Raw genomic sequence first — 18,927 nt, forward strand, 5'->3', positions numbered from 1 at the left:
TCCATGAGTGATGGATATCCCTGGACAAGAGGGAACAAGCAGTTCACTCTGTGCGCTGCTGAAGGGTTGGCTGTTCCCTGAGTTTACTCCACAACATTAAAAAGAAGAAGGGGAGAAGCCCAGGGCACCCAGGCAGAATTGCCTTGGGCTGGCACAGAGCTGAAAAGTGCAGCTAGTCTGAAAGCAGCTGCAAAATGCACCCTGGAAAAGTAGGATCTCACTTAAATCTACCTGGATATGAATGCTGCTGAACTGCCCAGCAGACTCCAGACAAAAGGGAATAAAATCAAATAAATAAAAATTAAAAAAAAAATCCAGCTTTTCTCTGGGGTTTTCTGGTCACAGCCCTCCTCAGGGCAGGCTCACACTGTCCCACCAGCTGAGGGTCACTCCTAAAGGGACAGGGCTGGGAAGTGTCTGAAGCAGCCCCTGCCTCCTCAACAGTGCTCAGGGTTCACAGGAAATTGGCTAAAAAGCCCCATGGCAACGTGGCTTAGCTGGCTCCTGACAAGGTGAGGGCAGAACTGCCACGGGAAGAAGGCAGGAATAGAGCACATCCTGTTATTCCACATGCCTGAAATACAGGAAACAGCCAAGAATCCCCTGCCTGTCCCCTGACCCTTTGTTGTCCACAGTGCACAGAGACCACGCTGCTCCCACCAAACCCAGCCTTTCACTCCCCACTGCTGCTCCCTTCCACACCCCTTCCCTAAAAGCTGCTTCCCCCATGGTTTAGGAGCCAGGGGCTCCAAGATTTGTGTTTCCTTCCCCAGGCACTGCCTTAGAAGGAATTTTCTGCACGATCCCAGCGATTTCTGCAGCTCCCCGTGGAGGAACCTCCTCTGCACGAGGGCTGTGTCCCACAAATCCAGCAGTGCCACAGAAGGCTGTCCCCCATGTCCAGCCACCAGTCCATGGCAAAGCAGCAGGTTCTACCCAGCAGAAACTCTCCAGCACCCAGCAGGTTTCCTCACCTCGCCACAGGTGACACGCTGGCATGAAGGAACTCCCAGAGGGGAGTCCCCGGGGAAGATGGGCTTCAAGAGCAGGAAAAGCAGCCTCCCAGCAGAGGCAGGAGGAGGTGGTTGCCTCGGAGATAATAATCTCCACAGCAATACAGATTAACCCCTCAGCTGTGGAGCCAAGAGCAGCAGGAACCATCCCTGGGGTGCTGGAGAGCAGCAACACACGCAACACAGGCACTCCCTGAGGCTCAGGGCTGGAAAACTTGCACTGCTTTGGAGCTTGAGGATGGACTTGAGTCCTCCTGGAAGGTCTCAGGGCAGACCTTGCAAAGCTCACAGACTCTGTGGTGAGCTGTCTCTGATGGCTGCACACTCCTGCCCCTTGTCCCACGTTGCAAACCCCAAAACTCCAGCTGGGAGATGCAGAGGGGGCTGGCACAGCCCATCCCAGCACGGAGGGCAGCTCAGGCACTTTGGGATCCTGAGGAGTCTCTTATTATCCTGAGGAATCTCTTACTATCACCAGGATCCTGAGGGATCTCTTACTATCACCAGGATCCTGAGGAATCTCTTACTATCACCAGGATCCTGAGGAATCTCTTACTATCACCAGGATCCTGAGGAATCTCTTACTATCACCAGGATCTTGAGGAATCTCTTACTATCACCAGGATCCTGAGGACTCTCTTACTATCACCAGGATCCTGAGGGATCTCTTACTATCACCAGGATCCTGAGGGATCTCTTACTATCACCAAGATCCTGAGGAATCTCTTATTATCACCAGGATCCTGAGGATTCTCTTATTATCACCAGGATCCTGAGGATTCTCTTACTATCACCAGGCTGCCACAGAAAACTCGATGGTCTGACAGCACCAGTGAGAACAAAACGACCCTGCAGAGCTCTCCAGCCTCCAAGGGCCTGGTGGTGTTTTCCTAGAGAATCCTGCTGCCAGGAGCAGGCTCGTGTGAGCAAACCCACCTTTTTGCAGTCCTGGCAGAAGACAGAGGAGCTGCCCAGCAGCCCCAGCATCTCCCCACAGAGCAGGCACTGCGAGAGGCCGTTCCCCATGGCGTTCTTCCTCATGTTCTCCAGCCTCTCCACCAGGCGCCTGTGGGCACGAGGCAGAGCAGGGTCACAGCACTGCAGGAAAAACTTGAAGTGCTCAGAGCAGGCCAAGTCAGAAAGCACTGGGAAAGGGAAAAGGAGCTAAACCTGCCAAGCTCTCTCCATTTCCCATCCCCCTGAAAGCAGCAGGGCAGGCACTGACTTGCCCACGTCCCATTAGGAGCAGGAAGGCCAGGCTGAAGGCCAAAGACCAAAATGAGCCTGGCTGTGGCACAGGAATGGCACTAACTGCTCCCTGCTCCCTTCCACAGCCCATTTGGAAGACAGGAAGCACATATGCATGCACAACGTCTGCAACAGCAGGGCTGGGAGAGGGCAGGAAGGCAGGACAGGCAATTAGGATGCAGGGTGTGGAGAGCACGCAGAGCGAGGTTGCTCTGCCATGAGATCACTGCTTGGCAACCTTCAGGCCATCTGCAGAGGGGGACAGCAGCAGCCAGGCCATTTTTCAGCACCAGCAGCAGGAGGGAGTGACCCTGCCACCCATGAATCCCACTCTCATTAGTGCTAATGCCCCATCCACCAGGGCCCCCTTGGAGAGCAAGGCAAGGGCTGCCCGTGGTGGGCAGGTCAGGCTGCACAGCCAGAGAGAGCCATCATTAGTGGATTTATGATCCTCGACTCGGACTCTGGCACAAAAGAACTCCTGGGAGCTGACAAAAGGCATTTCAGAGAACGCCTCGCCGCAGGAGCTGCACGGGGAGCACTTGCTGCAGCTCCAGCAGCAAGCACACAGCAGCAGGCAGGTCCTCAGGGTCACTGGCTGCTGCTGGGGTCCCCCACTCATCACAAAAACATCACTGCCACTCCTCGTTAGCCCTCGCTAACGAGCTCTGCACAGGGAAGCAGAGAAGCAGGAATCTGGGCCTGCTGGACACGGGCTGGGAGTCGCTGGGCTTTGCTGTCTCACGAACACAAACCCTGCTGGGAAATGCTGCAGGGCTGCCCTGCTCTAAGGCAGGCAGCGTGGGATGATCACACAGAGCTCAGGCCAGACCTCCAGCAGGCCTGGGAGCAAATGGGAACCTGCAGCAGCAAAAGGATGCCTGTAAATTAAATAATTCAAGCTAGCAAACCCCATCCAGAGGGCTCAGCCAACTAGAACATCAACTCATTCTCTGCTCCAGGCAAAATCCCAGGGGCCTGGTGTGGACAAGGGAAAACCTGACTGCACTGCCAGCAGTGATCCTGAGCCACCCACACCCTGGGCACAGCCCAGCCTCTCCCAGAGCCCCTGCCTCAGCACCACCTGCATTTTCCAAGGACTGTCACGGCTGCAGCCTCAGCAGCCCCCAAGGCTCAAAGAAAGCACAAAAAGACTCCAGCAAGAAGGAAAACACGACATCCTCCCCAATGGTCATCCCCTCCAAACAAGCAGCTTGGGAGGGGAAAACCACTGACCTAAGGGATGCTCTGAGTGATGGAGGCTGAGCCCAGGCAGCTGGGAGAGCCAGTCCTGCCTTTGTGACCTTTTCTGGGCAGGGAAGGGACAGGAGCGTGGCCGTACCCGACGCGCTGCTGCTCCACCACGTCCAGCTGCTCTGCCTTGCGGATCACTCCCAGGATGACCTCAAGCTCCTTGGGGCTCAGAGCCTGCATCTTCCTCTGCTTCTCAGTCTGGAATGTGTGCACTGACCAGCCCGTCTGGAGCCTGTGGGAGGGGGTGGAGGGCAGGACTCAGCTGGGGAGGGGAGCACAAAGCCCCTGCCCTGCAGAGTCACGGCAGCTCCCACCAGGGAATGCTGTTCCACGCCTAAAGCCCAAAGCAGGAGGTTCCTCTCACTGAGCACATTTCCACACCACCCTCCCATCAGCAATGAGTTGCTGTGCTGCCTCTCCCTGCCCTCTGCCCTCCCTTTCTGCTGCTGTTTGTGTTTCACCACTGCAAGCCCCCGTTCCTGTCTGTCCCTAAAGCAGCAGCACCCCTGGGGCTGCCTCTCCTGGGCATTCCCTCACACAGGTGGCTGCTGGTGCCGGAGCAAACTCCCAAACGCAGGGATCACCTGCAGCCTCCTCCCTGCAGGATCCCACATCCCTCAGTTCAAACACACAAATCTCTGGGCACGCCTGGAAACACAAATTTGGCACCATCCTCCCTTGGTCTGGCCCAGGTTCACACGAGGACTGCTGCAAACCCCCCGTGCCTCACATGCAGCAGCTGATGCTTCTCCTTGGCTCACTTGGCAGCAGGCAGGAGCTTTCACAGCTCAATTAATTAATTACCATTCAGGAGGGGTTTGGAGGTCACTGGATAAACTTATGGCTGCAAGGAGGATGCACTCCTGGGCACCACTGCCTTGCTGGGGAGGTGGCACTGGGGTGCCCAGCCAGGCAGCCCCCTCAAATCATGGGGTGTTCCCCTATTTTCTAACACTGCAGCAGCAGCTGAGCCCAGGAGTTCAGGCAAGAGCAGAGGTGGCACAGTCCCAGCTGCCAGGGAATGAAAACATCCAAGAAAAATGCACTCCTAGAGCTTGACTCATCCCCATCCTTTTAGTCCTTAGGTTGTGCAGTAATTTTAACTTCGGGGAAAACGAGAACTAATGACAAGTTCCTAAAACAAAAGGGTGCTGGCAGCTGGGGAATGCCATCAATTATATTTATCAATTATCTTTAGGGTGCTGCAGAAATCCGAGGCTGCCTCCAACCCTTCCTTTCACCCAGGGGAGGGCTGTGGGATGGACTCCCAGGGGTGCAGGGTGAGTGCAAGAGCCCAGAGACACCAGGAAAGCTGTCAAGGCAGAGCTGAGGGTGGAAGGGGAGGAGGAGGAGGAGGGTGGGGAGGACTCACTTGGCTCTCAGGGCCAGCTGTCGGTCGTTGGGGCAAACCCAGGGGCCCGTCCCGCTGCCAAAAATCATCTCAGCCATGGCCCCAGCCTGGGGAGGGGTGGGGTGGCAGGAATCACACCTGGAAGAAGCAAACAGAGGTGATCTGCCAGCACCACACACAGTGGGAGCAGCCAGACTCACCCACGGACAGTGACAAAAACATACCATCACCCTCACAAAATATAAGCTAATAAATACCTTCAGATACCTTGAAGGCAAGGCTGGAAGTTTAGATTTTATGGTAGACTCTGGGGAGAAAAAAAAAAAAAGTCAGACACTCTTTGTCAGCCCTGATTTTTCATTTCAAACTAGAGAAAAGCGTTGTCTGTAAAAATAATCCCTGCCTCCCCACCTCCAGAGCCCCAGCGCTGCAGTTCTGACAGAGAAAGCCACTCCAAAGGACACAAAGGAGCTACAGTTGCCTTTTTTTTAACCTCTTAATGGGGTAACAAACAAAAACCCACGCAACAATCAGCATGAATAGTGGCAAGTCATTTCCTTCATTAAAACTGCCTCCATAATAGCCTGATATTTATAACTCCAGCCTACAATAGCAGCTTGTTTGCATTCTCTGATGCTCAAGACAGCACCTCCTGTAGCAGGTCTCCTGCTGTGGCTCCTGTCCCTGGCATGGTCACAGCAGTGTTCAGTGAAAATTCCACTGAACTGATCAGGAAAGGCAGCAAGAACCAACTTCCAGACGCTCATGGGAGAAACATCCCCCAAAGAGACTCTGAGCAGTTCTGAGCCCCATCAGCAGCTCAGATGAATGGAAAGCACCAAGGGACAGGCACAGCCAAAAGATTTCAATGGATGCTGAACTAGGCTTGATGCACTGAGCTTTTAACCAGCTGGATTTGCCCTCCAGCAGAGCGAGTGTCTCACCAGCCCTAACGCACAAATTCCCAGGTATTAATGCTTGTCCCCAGCACAGACACTTGCCAGCTTTGAAACCCTTCCTGCTGGGCAGAGATAACGTGTTTAATGCTGGTTGGCAAGCAGGAACCAGCTCCTGGTTGATACCCAGGTGTATCACCTGCCAGCCGTGCTGGAGTTCCCAAGCAAACTCTTTTTTTCCCAGCCTCACTCCCCAGCAGGGCTGCAGCCACCCCTGCTGTCTGCTGCTGCCACGCTGAGCTCTGTGCTGCTGTGCCAGCCTGGTGGCCTTGGCCCCCTCACACAGAGCTTGTGCACATCAAACCCTCCCTGCACATCAAAATCATCCCCCAGCACAGAAACACCAGCCTGGGGCAGAGGACTGACAGCTCCCTCCTGCCAAACCCCCCCGAGCCAAAATCAACCGGTTCCCTCCTCTCTGGCCATCCCAGTTTCTGGGAAGAGCCTGAAAATGCAGCGCTTACAACAGGCAGGAGGGGAGAGGGGAAATTCCACACAGATTTCTTTCAGTGCAAGGGGAAATGTGTGTAGAAGAGGGGAAGGCTCAGCAGAGTCTGACTTCTGCAAAGTGAGGCGTGGGGGAAATGGGAAAGCTGCAGGAAGCAGGGCTGAGGCAGGAAGGACAGACAGGAATGTCACACAGGATTTTTTTAAACCTTTACCACTTCAGTGATGGCTTTTGAAAGAGAAGAAAACCTTGAACCCCGGCACTGACTGCTCTCCCTGCTCTGCTCAGTGCCACACACTGGGTTTGCATTTCCATTCAGCGCCAGAACACCTCCTGCTCTTTTAATCTTCCTGACAATCTCCTGCGAGGAGAGAACAGGAGAACACCCTCCCCACTCCCATCCCACAGTGCTCACACCCAGGGGAGCAATCAGGCATGAACAGCACAAGAACACAGAGGCTCCCACCCTCAGGCCTGAGTTAGAAGCAGAGAAAAGCTACAATTGCACACAGAATGGCTGACCTGGGATTTTCCAGAGATTTCCCAAGCCTGTGATGTGTGGTTACAGGATTATATGCATATGTAGCCCCCCACACAAATGCATATATTAAATTACTCCTCAGCTGCACCATGAATTCCTCCCTCCCACTCTGAACACCTGAAGAACAGCACAGCCCACACTCTGTGTCCATGCAGGGCTCCAGGCAAGCAGCCTGTGCTGGCTTGGGGGGGTCTTTGGAATAAAAGCTAGAGCTGGAGATGAGCCCCACAGCACAGCCAGGGCAGAGGAGTTTGCTTTGCCAGCAGCTCTCAGGGTGGAAAGCAGTGCTGGAAGCATCAGCCCCTCCTCAGCAGAGCTTTATCTGCTCCACCAGAGCTGCAGGCGAGTCAGAACAGAGCACATGAGCTGAGCGTTTTTCTCAGGAGAGGCTCAAAGGCATTCTCCAGCCTCACAGCACAGTGAGCTTTGCTCAGCGTGACTGCACGAAAACAAGCAATGTCATGGTCCTTTGCCTCTTGTTACTCAGCACAAGCTCCCTGTCCTCCCCCTGCCCTGAGCAGCGTCTGCAAAGAGAGAATTCAAACAAAACGCAGCCTAAAGAGCCACCAGATCCCAAAAGAGTCTTCAGAGAGATTATTCCCTGAAATATTTACAGGATGTGCCGTCTCCTCTGGTGAGATCTGCTGGTTTTCCACTTTTGCCTCTGGAAAAAGCCTGGTGGGGACACACCTCGAGGAAGGAAAGAGGAATGGGACTGCAGGGCATGGTCTGCTGGGGAAAGGCAGGGCTGGAGGGAAAGGACTGTTTCTCGTGGGTGTGGGAATGATGCCAGAGGAGTGGAAGGCACGGAGCATCTTCTCTCTTATCTCAGTACAGGACAAGAAGTGCAGGGAAATCAGAAACACCCAGATAGCAAAACCACACCAGCCTGGGGAGTTGTTTCCGTGGGCTGTGGCGAAACATCCCCCTCCTGCAGTGTTGCATTTTCCCTCAAAACTACTCCAGTTAGCACCAAGCCATCCCCTCCCTCTCCTCTCCTCTCAACAAACTAACGAAGGGTAGAAGCAGCCAGTCTCTCCTGGTGAGAGAGCAAGAGAAACCCACAGCTCCTGGCCCACCTCAGGTGCCCTGCACACAGGTGACAGCAAAGCACGAGCACTTCATGGCACAGAAAAACCTCCCGCTCCAGGCTTCCGCTTTTTACCTGAATTCACAACTAAAAGGGGAGCTCTTATCGATATTCTGCGACCTGCTGTAAAACCACTCCACCTGCTCATTCCTTTCCTGTGATGGAGGAAGTCATGTGAGACAAAACCTCATTAAATGTGAGTGCAGCTGGCTGCCCTTGGCACAGCAGCCTTGGCACAGCAGTGCCCTGCAGGGCCAGGGGCATCCTGGAGGATGCAGACCCTGCTGCAGCTCGGATGCGGCTCCTTCTCTGCTGTCTCCACGAAAAGATTTGTACTCTGGCAACCAGAATTCAGAACACAACTTCAGTCTGGGAGGGAGAAGCCTTCCAGTGGGCCTGAGTGAAGGGAGCAGTGGCAGGCACAGCCCTCGGACATGATGCTCTTCAAAGAATTGCTGGGAAAGAATCGGGGTTTTCTCAGCAGAACATCAACGTGAGCATCATTTATTTGAATTTTACCTCAACAACAGCACAGACACAGCAGGTTGTACCTGCCACCTCACCTGCTGCAAGAGGCCTAAGGGAGAATATAACAGCACAGCAATATTTATATAGGGGATTTTTTAATTTATATATTTATTAAGGGAGAATATAACAGCACAGAACACCCTCCCAGCCCCCAGACATTCCTGGATCATGCACTGCCTGACCCAGCCTGCAGCTCTGTTTAACACCCTCAACATTTTCCTGCCCCAGATTTACCAGCTTGCCTTTCCAGCATGGTCTCACCACACCGAGCCCCTTCCCCACTCCTCCACCTCAGACATTTTGACTTCACCCTGAGCACACCAAAGCTGAAACTGAAGGGTTTGGCCGACCCTGAGGTGCTTGTGGCACAAAAAGCTCCTCGTGCAGCGACAGCACAGCCTGCCCAGCCCTCCTGCAGCTGTGCCCAAAAAGCATCAATTCCTCAGAGCCCTGCAAAGACAAAAAATCCTACACAGCCCCACGAGGAGGCCTCCAGTCAGCTTTCATTTGCCTGCCTATTTCAGCTGAGCAGCTCGTGTCTAGATTAATTTGTTTTCATAGCAAATTAATTAGATGATGACTTTTTTTTTTTTTAAATACTTCATTTTACAAAAATCAAAATGAAGCAGTTGGCTGGAGCCAAGCTCCCAATTCCCAAGCTGTGTAATTACCTCACCTGCTCCCAGGGCATCACCTCCCCCAGGATTCCCAGGTACCTGCTGGCCCTTTTTCCCTCCAAGAAATCAGTGTTGTGAAAAATGCTAATTACTTGGGCTAAAATTTTAAAAGTTTAATAGTATAAAAATAGTAATAAAAAATTAGAGCAATAAGAATTTGGACAATCAGAGTTAGGACAATAAAAAGGTAAAGAACTATGAACGTTTGGATGTTTTCTTCAAAAAAGCATGTCTGCTAACAAAGGATTAACTTCTAAATCCTTTTTAGGATTTAGAAGTTAGTATATAATATATATATAATATATAATTTTAGGATTTAGAATTTAATATATAATATATATAATATATAATTTAGAAGTTAATATAATATACAAACTATATTTTCATATTCCTGTATGAATATGAAAATATATATTCATACATTTTATACATTATGCAAACATTCTTTTTAAACTAGGGAGTTTTTTGTTTATTGTCAACTCCCCCCCACTTCATCTTGTAAATTATGACTTGGCTCTGTGGAGTCTGTAAGGAGGTAGGAGTTTGGTTCTTCTCAATAAGGAGGTAGTAATTTTTCTCTTTGGGATTTTAGTGTCCTGTTGTTGTTATCTCTGTATGAATAATTTCTTGATTATCTTATCCGTTCCTTGAGCTAGTTAGAAAAGTATCTTTCATCACACAGTTTCTATTTCAACATTATCTTACAGCCTAAAACTATATTTAACACACCACTTAAAAGAATTAATACAGCATAACTTTCTAACACAACACATATAATATTCATTTTAATATTTGCAAAAAAGCCAACCATACAATCCTCATTTTCCACAGTGTAATCACCTCCTGCTCTGCAGCCAGACCCCATTAGCCCCGGGAAACCTTGGCAACTGAGGAGTGTTTGCTGGTGTTGCCATGGCACGGGGCAAATGAGGGGCAGGGATTGATAAGGTGAACCCAGCCCAGCAGCAGGAAGGTTATTTGCTGCAGCCACTGCTCTTCCCCTGTGGTTTAAAACCCCCCAGCTGTATTTCAGAGCTGGTTTGAAGTGGCAGGAGAGCCCTCGGGGCTGTAGGAAATGCAGAGTTTTGGCTTTGATGGTCTGGAGCCAGAGCAAGGCTGAGTCAGGGCTTGGAGTTTTTTTTCCTCACACCTGAACCACCTGGAGCTGCTCATTCACACCCACATCCAGCAGTGCCACAGCCCCTTCAGCAGGAGCCTGCTGTGGGCACCAAAAAATGCTGGAAAATTACTTTATAAGGGCTAAGCAGAGCCAGGAGATCCCCAGCACCTCTCTCAGGTCTTGGCATTCCTTACCAACCCTCAGCAGCAGATGGAGAGACAGGAGGCACAGGGAACCCAGGGATCAGAGCTGACACAGGGATCCAACGGGATCAGAGCTAACACGGGGATCCAACGGAATCAGAGCTGACACAGGGATCCAGTGGGATCAGAGCTGACACAGGGATCTAATGGGATCAGAGCTGACACAGGGATCCAGTGGGATCAGAGCTGACACAGGGATCCAATGGGATCAGAGCTGACACAGGGATCCAGTGGGATCAGAGCTGACACAGAGAATCCAATGGAATCAGCTGACAGAGAATCCAGTGGGATCAGAGCTGACTTGCAGCCCAGGCCAAAACAAACACCACAAAGCTTTGCCAAGCTTGGGGACAACAGCTTAAGGACCCAATCAGTCAGACTTTCCCCTGAAAGCTCAATCTAAGCAGCATCAGCGCCAGCAAAACGGGGACAACCTCCTTCAGATCCTCATTGAGGCTGGCCCAGCCCAAATCAAACACCAGCTGGGAGGTGTCCTTATGGTGAAAGGCCAAGCTGGTAAAGAAGTGGGTGAGCATGAGGTTTGGAGGGGAAAACCAAGAAGTTTCCTCTCCACCAGAGCTGCTTCCCAATCCCAGCAGCAGCAGCAAGAAGCCAAACTGCTTTTAAGATGCAGCTTATAAAGAGTTTTTAAAATACAATGCCCTGGAGGTCCATGCCAGTCCTGTGAGTGGGAAGATAAAATCAGCTCGACAGGAAAGCCGACATCCAGCACCAACAATTCTTTATTAACGAGAGGCACTCGTTAGCGTGGCTACCTGAGATATGGTGAGCTAAAAAAAAGAAAAATAAAAAAAAAAAGAAAAACCCAAAAAAACCAAACAGGTTTTGCCAAAGCAAAGCAGCCTCCAGGTGCCCAAGCACCCCTTGATGCTGGGGAGGAAAGCCAGCACTGTTCCACCTGCCAAGGTGTATCTGTATTTATCAGACTTTGGACCCATTTCCTCCTGATCCCCAGCCAGGCAGGTGCCTTATGCAAAGTGAATAATTCATGAAGACAGCAGGCTCTTTCCGACTCGAAGTTCGGGGCAGGTTGATCTGGCGTAGGCCTGGGAGAAGCAAATTAGCATCTAAATGGCCAATTAGAGAAACTCATTTCACTATTCCGATATGCTAAAAAGCTGGGGAGGCCTGAGGCTGGAGGCTGGCAGCGTGGCACCTCCCAGCCTCCAGAGAAGCATCAGGTTTCTTAGAAAGAATTGGGCAGAGGGAAGTGCTGAGCACAGGCCAGCTTTGTCAAGGAATCCCGTGCAGAAGAGGAGCCTCGTGCCAGGCTGTTTCACGGGAACTCCAGTGAAGCAGGAAAAGAACAGCTCGTGGCCGTGGAGAAGCCCTGCTGAGCAGCCAGGCCTTGCCAAAAAATTCCCTGTCCAAAGAGCCACAGGCCTGCTGGCACATCTGGGGGATGCAATAGCTTTTCTCGGCATCCTTAGGGTGTAATACTGGTTTTAGGCACCCTCTGAACAACACCACAAACGAGGCTTTTATCACCCTGGACATCGTTGCTATGAGCACAAAGAAAGCCGTGGACTTTGACCAGGTGCTGGAGAGCACCTGAGCCAACCTGCAGCACCCCAAAAACGCCGAGGGTGGGCACAGCACATCGCTGTTCCCTCACCCATCACCTAAATCCCAGGACAATCCAGCCTCCCACGGGCACACGTGGCTTCTCCCACCTCCCAAACTCCCAAAAGCAGGACGTGCCTGGTAACTTTTCCACACATCCCTCTCACCTCCCACCTCTGGCTCGTTTCCCTCCACATCTTTGCCACTTACAGTTAATTCCCTTCAGGAGCCCGAATCCCACCTGAATTCCCAGAAGGGCTGGGAAGGGGCGGCGGAGCTCCCAGGACACATCCCGGCCACCTCCCAGCTGCTCCCGGAGCCTTTCAGGGAACTCTCCCCCTCCTCTGGGTGTCCCTGGTCCCTCCAAGCCGCTCCCATTCCCAGAACCCACAAACCCCAAACCCTCCAAGCTGCTCCCCATTCCCAGAACCCACAAACCCCGAACCCCCCAAACTTCTCCCCATTCCCTGAGCCCACAAACCCCGAACCCTCCAAACTGCTCCCCAGTCCCAGAACCCACAAACCCCAAACCCTCCAAGCCGCTCTCCATTCCCAGAACCAACAAACTCCAAACCCCTCCAAGCTGCTCCCATTCCCTGAGCCCACAAACCCAGAACCCCCCAAACTTCTCCCCGTTCCCAGAACCCACAAACCCCGAACCCCTCAAACTTCTCCCCGTTCCCAGAACCCACAAACTCCGAACCCCCCAAACTTCTCTCCGTTCCCAGAACCCAAAAACCCCGCACCCCCCAAGCTTCTCCCCGTTCCCAGAACCCACAAACCCCGGGCACGCCGCTTCCCCTCCCGGTGCCCGGCAGCCGCTGAATCTCAGCTCAAACTCCGCCCGGAGCGGCCCAAACCGAGCCGAGTTAGGCTGAGCCGAGCCGAGCCGAGCCGAGCCGAGCCGAGCCGAGCCGCCCCCCGCACCCACCTGCGCTCCGGCCCCAGCGGCGCTCGCTGCGCGGAGCCGCTGCCCCGGCGGGACGAGGCGGAAACGGAGCCGCACCTGCGCCCGCCCCCGCCCGCCCTCCGCCCCCGCGGGGCCGCGCGTCCCCTGCTGGTGTCCGGAGCGGCTCCGCCAGATGTGCGCTGGGAGCGGCTGGAGGGATGTGGGCACAGCCAGATGTGGAGAGAGAGAGGCTGGAAGGATGTGGGCACAGCCAGATGTGGAGAGAGAGCGGCTGGAGGGATGTGGGCACAGCCAGATGTGGATAGGGAGAGGCTGGAGGGATGTGGGCACCACCAGATGTGTATAAGGAGGGCCTGGAGGGATGTGGGCACAGCCAGATGTGGATAGGGAGAGGCTGGAGGGATGTGGGCACAGCCAGATGTGGATAGGGGGAGGCTGGAGGAATGTGGGCACAACCAGATGTGACCTGGGAGTGGCTGGAGGGATGTGGGCACAGCCAGATGTGACCTGGGAGAGGCTGGAGGGATGTAGGCACAGCCAGATGTGACCTGGGAGTGGCTGGAGGGATATGGGCACAGCCAGATGTGCCCCAGGGCCCGTGTGAGGCTCCAGGCACTGCCAGATGTTCAGCAGGAGCAGAACAGGGCTGTGGGCACAGCCAGATGGGATCCAGGTGAGGCTCAGGGGGATGTGGGCACAGCCAGATGTGCCCCAGAACCTTTTCTGAGCTGTGGGCAGTGCCAGATGTGCATCCCAAAACAGAGGAAGAACCCACGGGAAAAATACACCCAACCATAAACAAGGAAAGGTGGTACCAAAACAAACCCCGAAAAAGACCAAACACAAAGTTTCCCCAAACAATAACAACAAAAAATACCCACCCAAAACAGAAACAAAACAAACAAAACTACCCAACCAAACAAACCACAAACCCACACAAACAAAATAAACCCCCCAACAGCCAGAAAAAGAAAAAAAAAAAAAACCAAAACAAAAACCAAACCAACCCAAAATCCACACAAGAAACAAACAAAAACCCAACCCCAACAAAAAAGGAACTTTGCAGGGATTAAAAAAAATGTTCACACCAAGAGCAGAACAAGGACACCTGCCAGGCCTGGGACAACCACAGAGGGCTCAGACCTTTTAAAACTGAAGGACCCAAACCTCCTGAGCAATCCCAATTACAGACATTGCTGGTAATAGCAGCAAAATTTGGCTTTGTGGAGGAATGCTCCAGGATCCCTGGGATGCTGTGGTGAGTCAGCAGCAAATCACAGGAACACAATTATTCCTTTGCACCAGAACACAGGAATTTGGGCTCCTTACTGTCTAAATGTCCAGTTGATGCTGTGAGTGAATTTGCCATGTGACAGGAAGGGATGGGGGGAAATGGCAGAGGGGAAAGAGAAAGGAGGAGAAAATAAATTGTGTTTTTACTGCCCTTTCAGAGCTGGCTCTTGAGAGATCTGGAGCCTCTGCAAATGCTCTCACCTGCACACATCCAGCAGCCCTCAGGGTCAGCTCAGGGACCCTCAGCCACCTTGCACCTGAATCAAGCTCAAGTCTAAGCAGATATTTTTCTTTCTGGTTCAGGCAACTGTTGAAAAATACATCAGAGGGAGCATTTTGCATGAACACAGAGCCTGTAGCTCTGTGGAAGAAAACACTTGATGATGACATTTCGCACCAGGGTAGTTCTTCCACACAGTCAATAATATAAATAAATTAAACACACGGTTCAGCCAACTTCAGGAAGAAGATAAATTACCTTATTTAACCAGCTGTGCTGGCAGGGAAATGACACACATCTCAGAGCCTGCATCCATCCTGCTGTTGAATTTGCTTGTCAGGATCCCCACAGATGCTCCAGAATCTGCAAGGTTGGGCCTTGGCAGCCGGGTGCCACAGAGAATAAATGTGACGTTACATTAAAAAAAATTTAAAGGCTAAATACAGGTTTTATCTTCGATAGCACCGAGTCAATTTTTAATAGACTCGTTTCTCAGAAGCCAGGCACTTCCAGTTCCACCCAAAGAACCCTTCAAAGTCTCTCTTTTATCGATGATGGGTTTTGCTGAATTATTCACCAGATCACAGCTGCCAGAGATTTGAAATATCCCCGTGACAAGGACAATGAGGGATAACAGCCTCCTCCTGCAGGCTCACCAGTGCTGCTGGCAGAGGCACCGTGCATGCCCTCAGCTGATCCCTTCTCCCCTCCTGTGGCACCTCAGGCTGGGATGTTCCTCAAGGAATGGCAAAGAAGGAGCAGCTTTTTGGAGAGGTTAAACTCGTGGGTGTGGTGCCCTGCAGAGGAGCCACAGGTGCTTAAAAGCAGCTTTATTGTACAGCAGAATGGTCCGAGCTGGAAGAATCCTGGAATGCTCCAGGATTCCCAGTTGGACACTGGGCTGGTGAACACCAGGAGGTCAGACTGGCTGGATCCTTATTTTGAACAGCCATTTCCCAGGAAAACAGGAGCAAGGAGCTGTCTGGCACTGCTTCCCCATCTGCCTGACTGCCCCAGCTCGGTTCAGCAGCCTCACAATTCACAGCAAGAAGTCCAGGGCTTTTCTCCAAGCTGTTGCTCTGATTGCAATCCTCTGATTCAATTTGTGTTCGTCCCTCTAATTACCTCCCCTTAATAAAATGTCAATGATTCTGTCCCTAATCTGAACCAAAAAGGTCTTGTTTACAGAGCACACCTGCTCAAGGGTGTACAAGACAAAGCAAACGCTGGAAGAATACTGATGCTTCACAGCAAAATCTGCTTATTTTTAAACCTGTTTTAAAGAAAAATTCCCAATTCTGATCCACATTTTGCTTGCATGGGCAAGGCTCAGGTGTAATTCTCCTTTCCTTGTTCACACTGAGCCTGCAGCACCCACAAGATCATTTCACAAGGCTTCCTTCGTAGCCCATGTGTAGATCCATGCAAAACTTCTGTGCCTCTGTGGCACAGGAAAATGATGCACATTTGGGAATAAACTGAGAAATTTAGAGAAATTTCTCTGTGTAGTTGTATTCAAAGTCAAAAAGTGCACCAGGGTTTGCCTGGGGATGATGCCCTTTCAGGATAAGCTGATCTGCTGCCAGGGGCACCCCAGCTCCCAGCCCCTGCAGCAGCAGGTGGGGCAGGTCCACCAGGAGAACACTGCTCCTACCTCTGCTGGCATTCCAGGGAAAAGCTGTCAGAAGATGATTTTCTTTACAGGCAGCTCAGGCCAGCAGCTCCCCCTGGGCTCTAATTTTGGCTGGCGAGTCAGGTTTTATCGTAATAAAATTAACAACCACCGCCACTTGTCATTAGCAACAAGCAATCCCCTTCCAAAAATACCGCGCTGCCTCCCCAGTCTGGATGAATTATTTACACCCCATCACTGCTGCTGCTGTTTCCTTCTCTTCTGTCCTGTGTCACTGTCCCTTTTATCCACAGGCAGGCTTTGGGGACCCTCTGGCTGCTGTCCAGCATCAGCAATCACCATCCCTGGGCAGGAGAGCATCGGTGGGAGCAGGAGCCTGATGCCACCACCTGTCCCAGTGCCACCAGCAGCGCCACATTTCGACAGAGCAGGAGAAAAGAGGAAGGGAGGAGGAGGAAAAAGCACCCAAAAAGGATTAAACCACATGTTCCTCCCAGGGAGAGGATGTCTAAGAGGAGCATGGCTTCAGCAGCTGTTCCTGGAGTTGTGAGGAAGGATTTTCACCTCTGGAGGAGATGTGCTGATCTCCCTGCTCTGAGGGTCTCACTGCTCTTCCCACCAACCCCCAGCAGCAAGGGCAGGGCTGCACCAGCCCCAAAAACCTCAGAGAGTTGCTGCTGCCCCAGAAAATGTGCTTCCACTACTCTGGTGGGAGTGAAGGTGGAGAGGGAGGGAAAGGAAAAGGCAAACTGGGCAAGAGGAAGGGAAACAGGGAGAGGAAGGAAGGGAAAGATGAGTTTCCCTCAGCACCTTGATTTACACGGCTGAGCTGTGTGAAGGGGATGTTTTGGGGTTTGGTGCTTCCCCTGCCAATCCTGCAGCACCTCGGGGCTGGGACAGGGACAAAGGACAAGGGGACAAGGGACAGGCACAGCCCAGCAGCTGCTCACACAAAGGGATGGGATGATTTGGGGTTCGGTGCTTCCCCTGCCAATCCTGCAGCACCTCGGGGCTGGGACAAGGATAAGGGACAAGGGGACAAGGGACAGGCACAGCCCAGCACCTGCTCACGCAGGGGACAAGGGCACGGGAGCTGCTCCCAGCGACAAAGAGGCGAGTTCAGGCTTGTCCCTGTGCCACCCTGCCCTGGAGAGCGGGAGGGAAGGCGCTGGCATGGAGGGGAGAAGGCTGCACGGAGGAGAGGGGAAGGGAGAAGGTGAGAAAGAGGAGGAGGAGGACTGAGGGGAGATGGGGAGGAAGGCTCGGAGGGGAGGAAGGTGCAGAGGGGTCACAGACAGGAGGAGGAGCTGGGGCTGCTGGATTTTCTGCTCCCTGCCAGGCCATTCCAGCGCTGCTGGGCAGCAGAGGGAGCCGGGACCCCCTCCAGCAGCTGGCACGAAGCCACCAGGGAGGAAGAAGCCACCAAGCAGGAGTGCCACCAGTGCCAGCACCGCCAGCACGAGGGCAGGTGAGAAAAATCTGCTTTTCCCAGGAAATCACCCATGGTGCTTTAAAACCTTGCCCTGCCCCCTGTTCATACACAGATTTTCCTCTCTAGCTACAGATTTATCCCAGAGATGGAGCACATGTAACTACACGGAATAAGCAGTAGGAGGCACAAGGCACCTGCCAGGGAGTAGAGAATTCCATAAACTGCCCGGGATTTGGGATGCTGTTAATATTTAGGGGATATTTAAATATTCAACCTTGCAGCGGGTTACAGCACTGATCTATCAGTGGGGGTTGGTAAAACTACAGAAAAGGAAGGGTAATTACAAAAAAAAAAAAGATCTGTGTAAAGGAGTAATTCCATTCATTTCCACTATCTTAGTACCAAAAGTGCCTGAAAGTTTCCAGAAATTGTACTATTAAAAAAATAAAATCACACAGCTCACTGTATTAATGGATGACAGCTTAAAAAAAAAATCCCCAACAACTCAGAATCAATTTCCTGCTAAAACTGAGTCAGGCAAATGCAGTGAACTTGATGCCAGTGCAGAAGTGCTATTAATGCATTAACAGCTTCAATAAATACATTTTACAGGTGTGACAATCCCTATGCTGGCCAATCGGAAAAATGCCTATTCCCTACTTAAAAATAAGATTTTTGGGCCATTACTATTTTTCCCGTAGATTTGGGGTTTTAGGAAGGCACAGTAAGGCGTTTCCTCATTTTATTTTTGTTTTATGAAATAATCAGGAAAGCCTCACAGGCAACACTTACCTTTTTGCTAACAGCAGAAATTTATTATTTTAACAGCAAAACAGCACCACAAAAGCAGAAAGCAGAGGGCCCACTCCCCTCCAGCGCTTCAAATCCCAGCTCCTGGGAGGAACCCTGACTCAGCCCAAAACTCTGCAGAGGGGAATGAGGAAGATGCAAAAACAAACAAGGCTGTAGCATCAGCTGGCAGCATTTTGGGTTCTGCTGGGGCAGGGGAAGGTCTCTGTGCTCAGCTGAGCCAAAGCCTCCGCTGGGATGGGATTCTGGAGGATCCCGAGGCAGAGAGGGAGAGGCTGTGTGTTTACAGGGTGAACAGGAGGAAAAGGTATGAATTGTACATCCAGGAGCACTTCCCAGCTGCCAGGAATTCCCCACCCCTCCACGGCAGCAGCAGCAGGTAAAGGAGAGTCCTGCAGTAATTATTTGGAAGAGTAAAAATTGCTGTGCCTGAATGCTGATTGAGGAATTGCTGTGAACTGAATGCTGAAGGAGCCTCCGAGCTGCACCAGGGGTATCACCCAAAATCCCAACAATTTCTGTATCCTAGCAAGGGTTCCTCACTGTCTGTGTGGAGGAAAGGACATTTGTATCTTAAAAAAACAAATCACCCTGTTAAAATATGGCTGCAACTCAG

At 52.0% G+C, this 18,927-nt stretch overlaps 1 protein-coding gene across 8 annotated transcripts in view; it reads right to left on the reverse strand.

The window, feature by feature from the left end:
- The window catches only part of RPH3AL (rabphilin 3A like (without C2 domains)), a 36,712-nt gene extending 23,718 nt beyond the window's left edge, over positions 1-12,994 (reverse strand). For 2 of the 8 annotated variants that reach the window (XM_041482826.1, XM_041482828.1), the window contains exons 1-5: positions 12,945-12,985; positions 5,124-5,173; positions 4,888-5,004; positions 3,604-3,747; positions 1,950-2,079 (exon numbers count right to left, since the gene is read on the reverse strand). In XM_041482826.1, coding sequence (XP_041338760.1) covers positions 1,950-2,079; positions 3,604-3,747; positions 4,888-4,964 — 351 coding nt within the window. In that variant the 5' untranslated portion in view covers positions 4,965-5,004; positions 5,124-5,173; positions 12,945-12,985. Of the gene's footprint in view, positions 1-1,949; positions 2,080-3,603; positions 3,748-4,887; positions 5,005-5,123; positions 5,174-6,484; positions 6,532-12,795; positions 12,900-12,944 lie in introns of those variants that run through there. The other 6 variants (XM_041482821.1, XM_041482823.1, XM_041482822.1 and 3 more) reach the window with 6 other exon arrangements.
- Between the last annotated feature and the right edge of the window lie 5,933 nt (positions 12,995-18,927).

Source organism: Pyrgilauda ruficollis, unplaced genomic scaffold (genome assembly GCF_017590135.1).
Source record: "Pyrgilauda ruficollis isolate IOZ18807 unplaced genomic scaffold, ASM1759013v1 scaffold59, whole genome shotgun sequence".
NCBI lineage: Eukaryota > Metazoa > Chordata > Aves > Passeriformes > Passeridae > Pyrgilauda > Pyrgilauda ruficollis.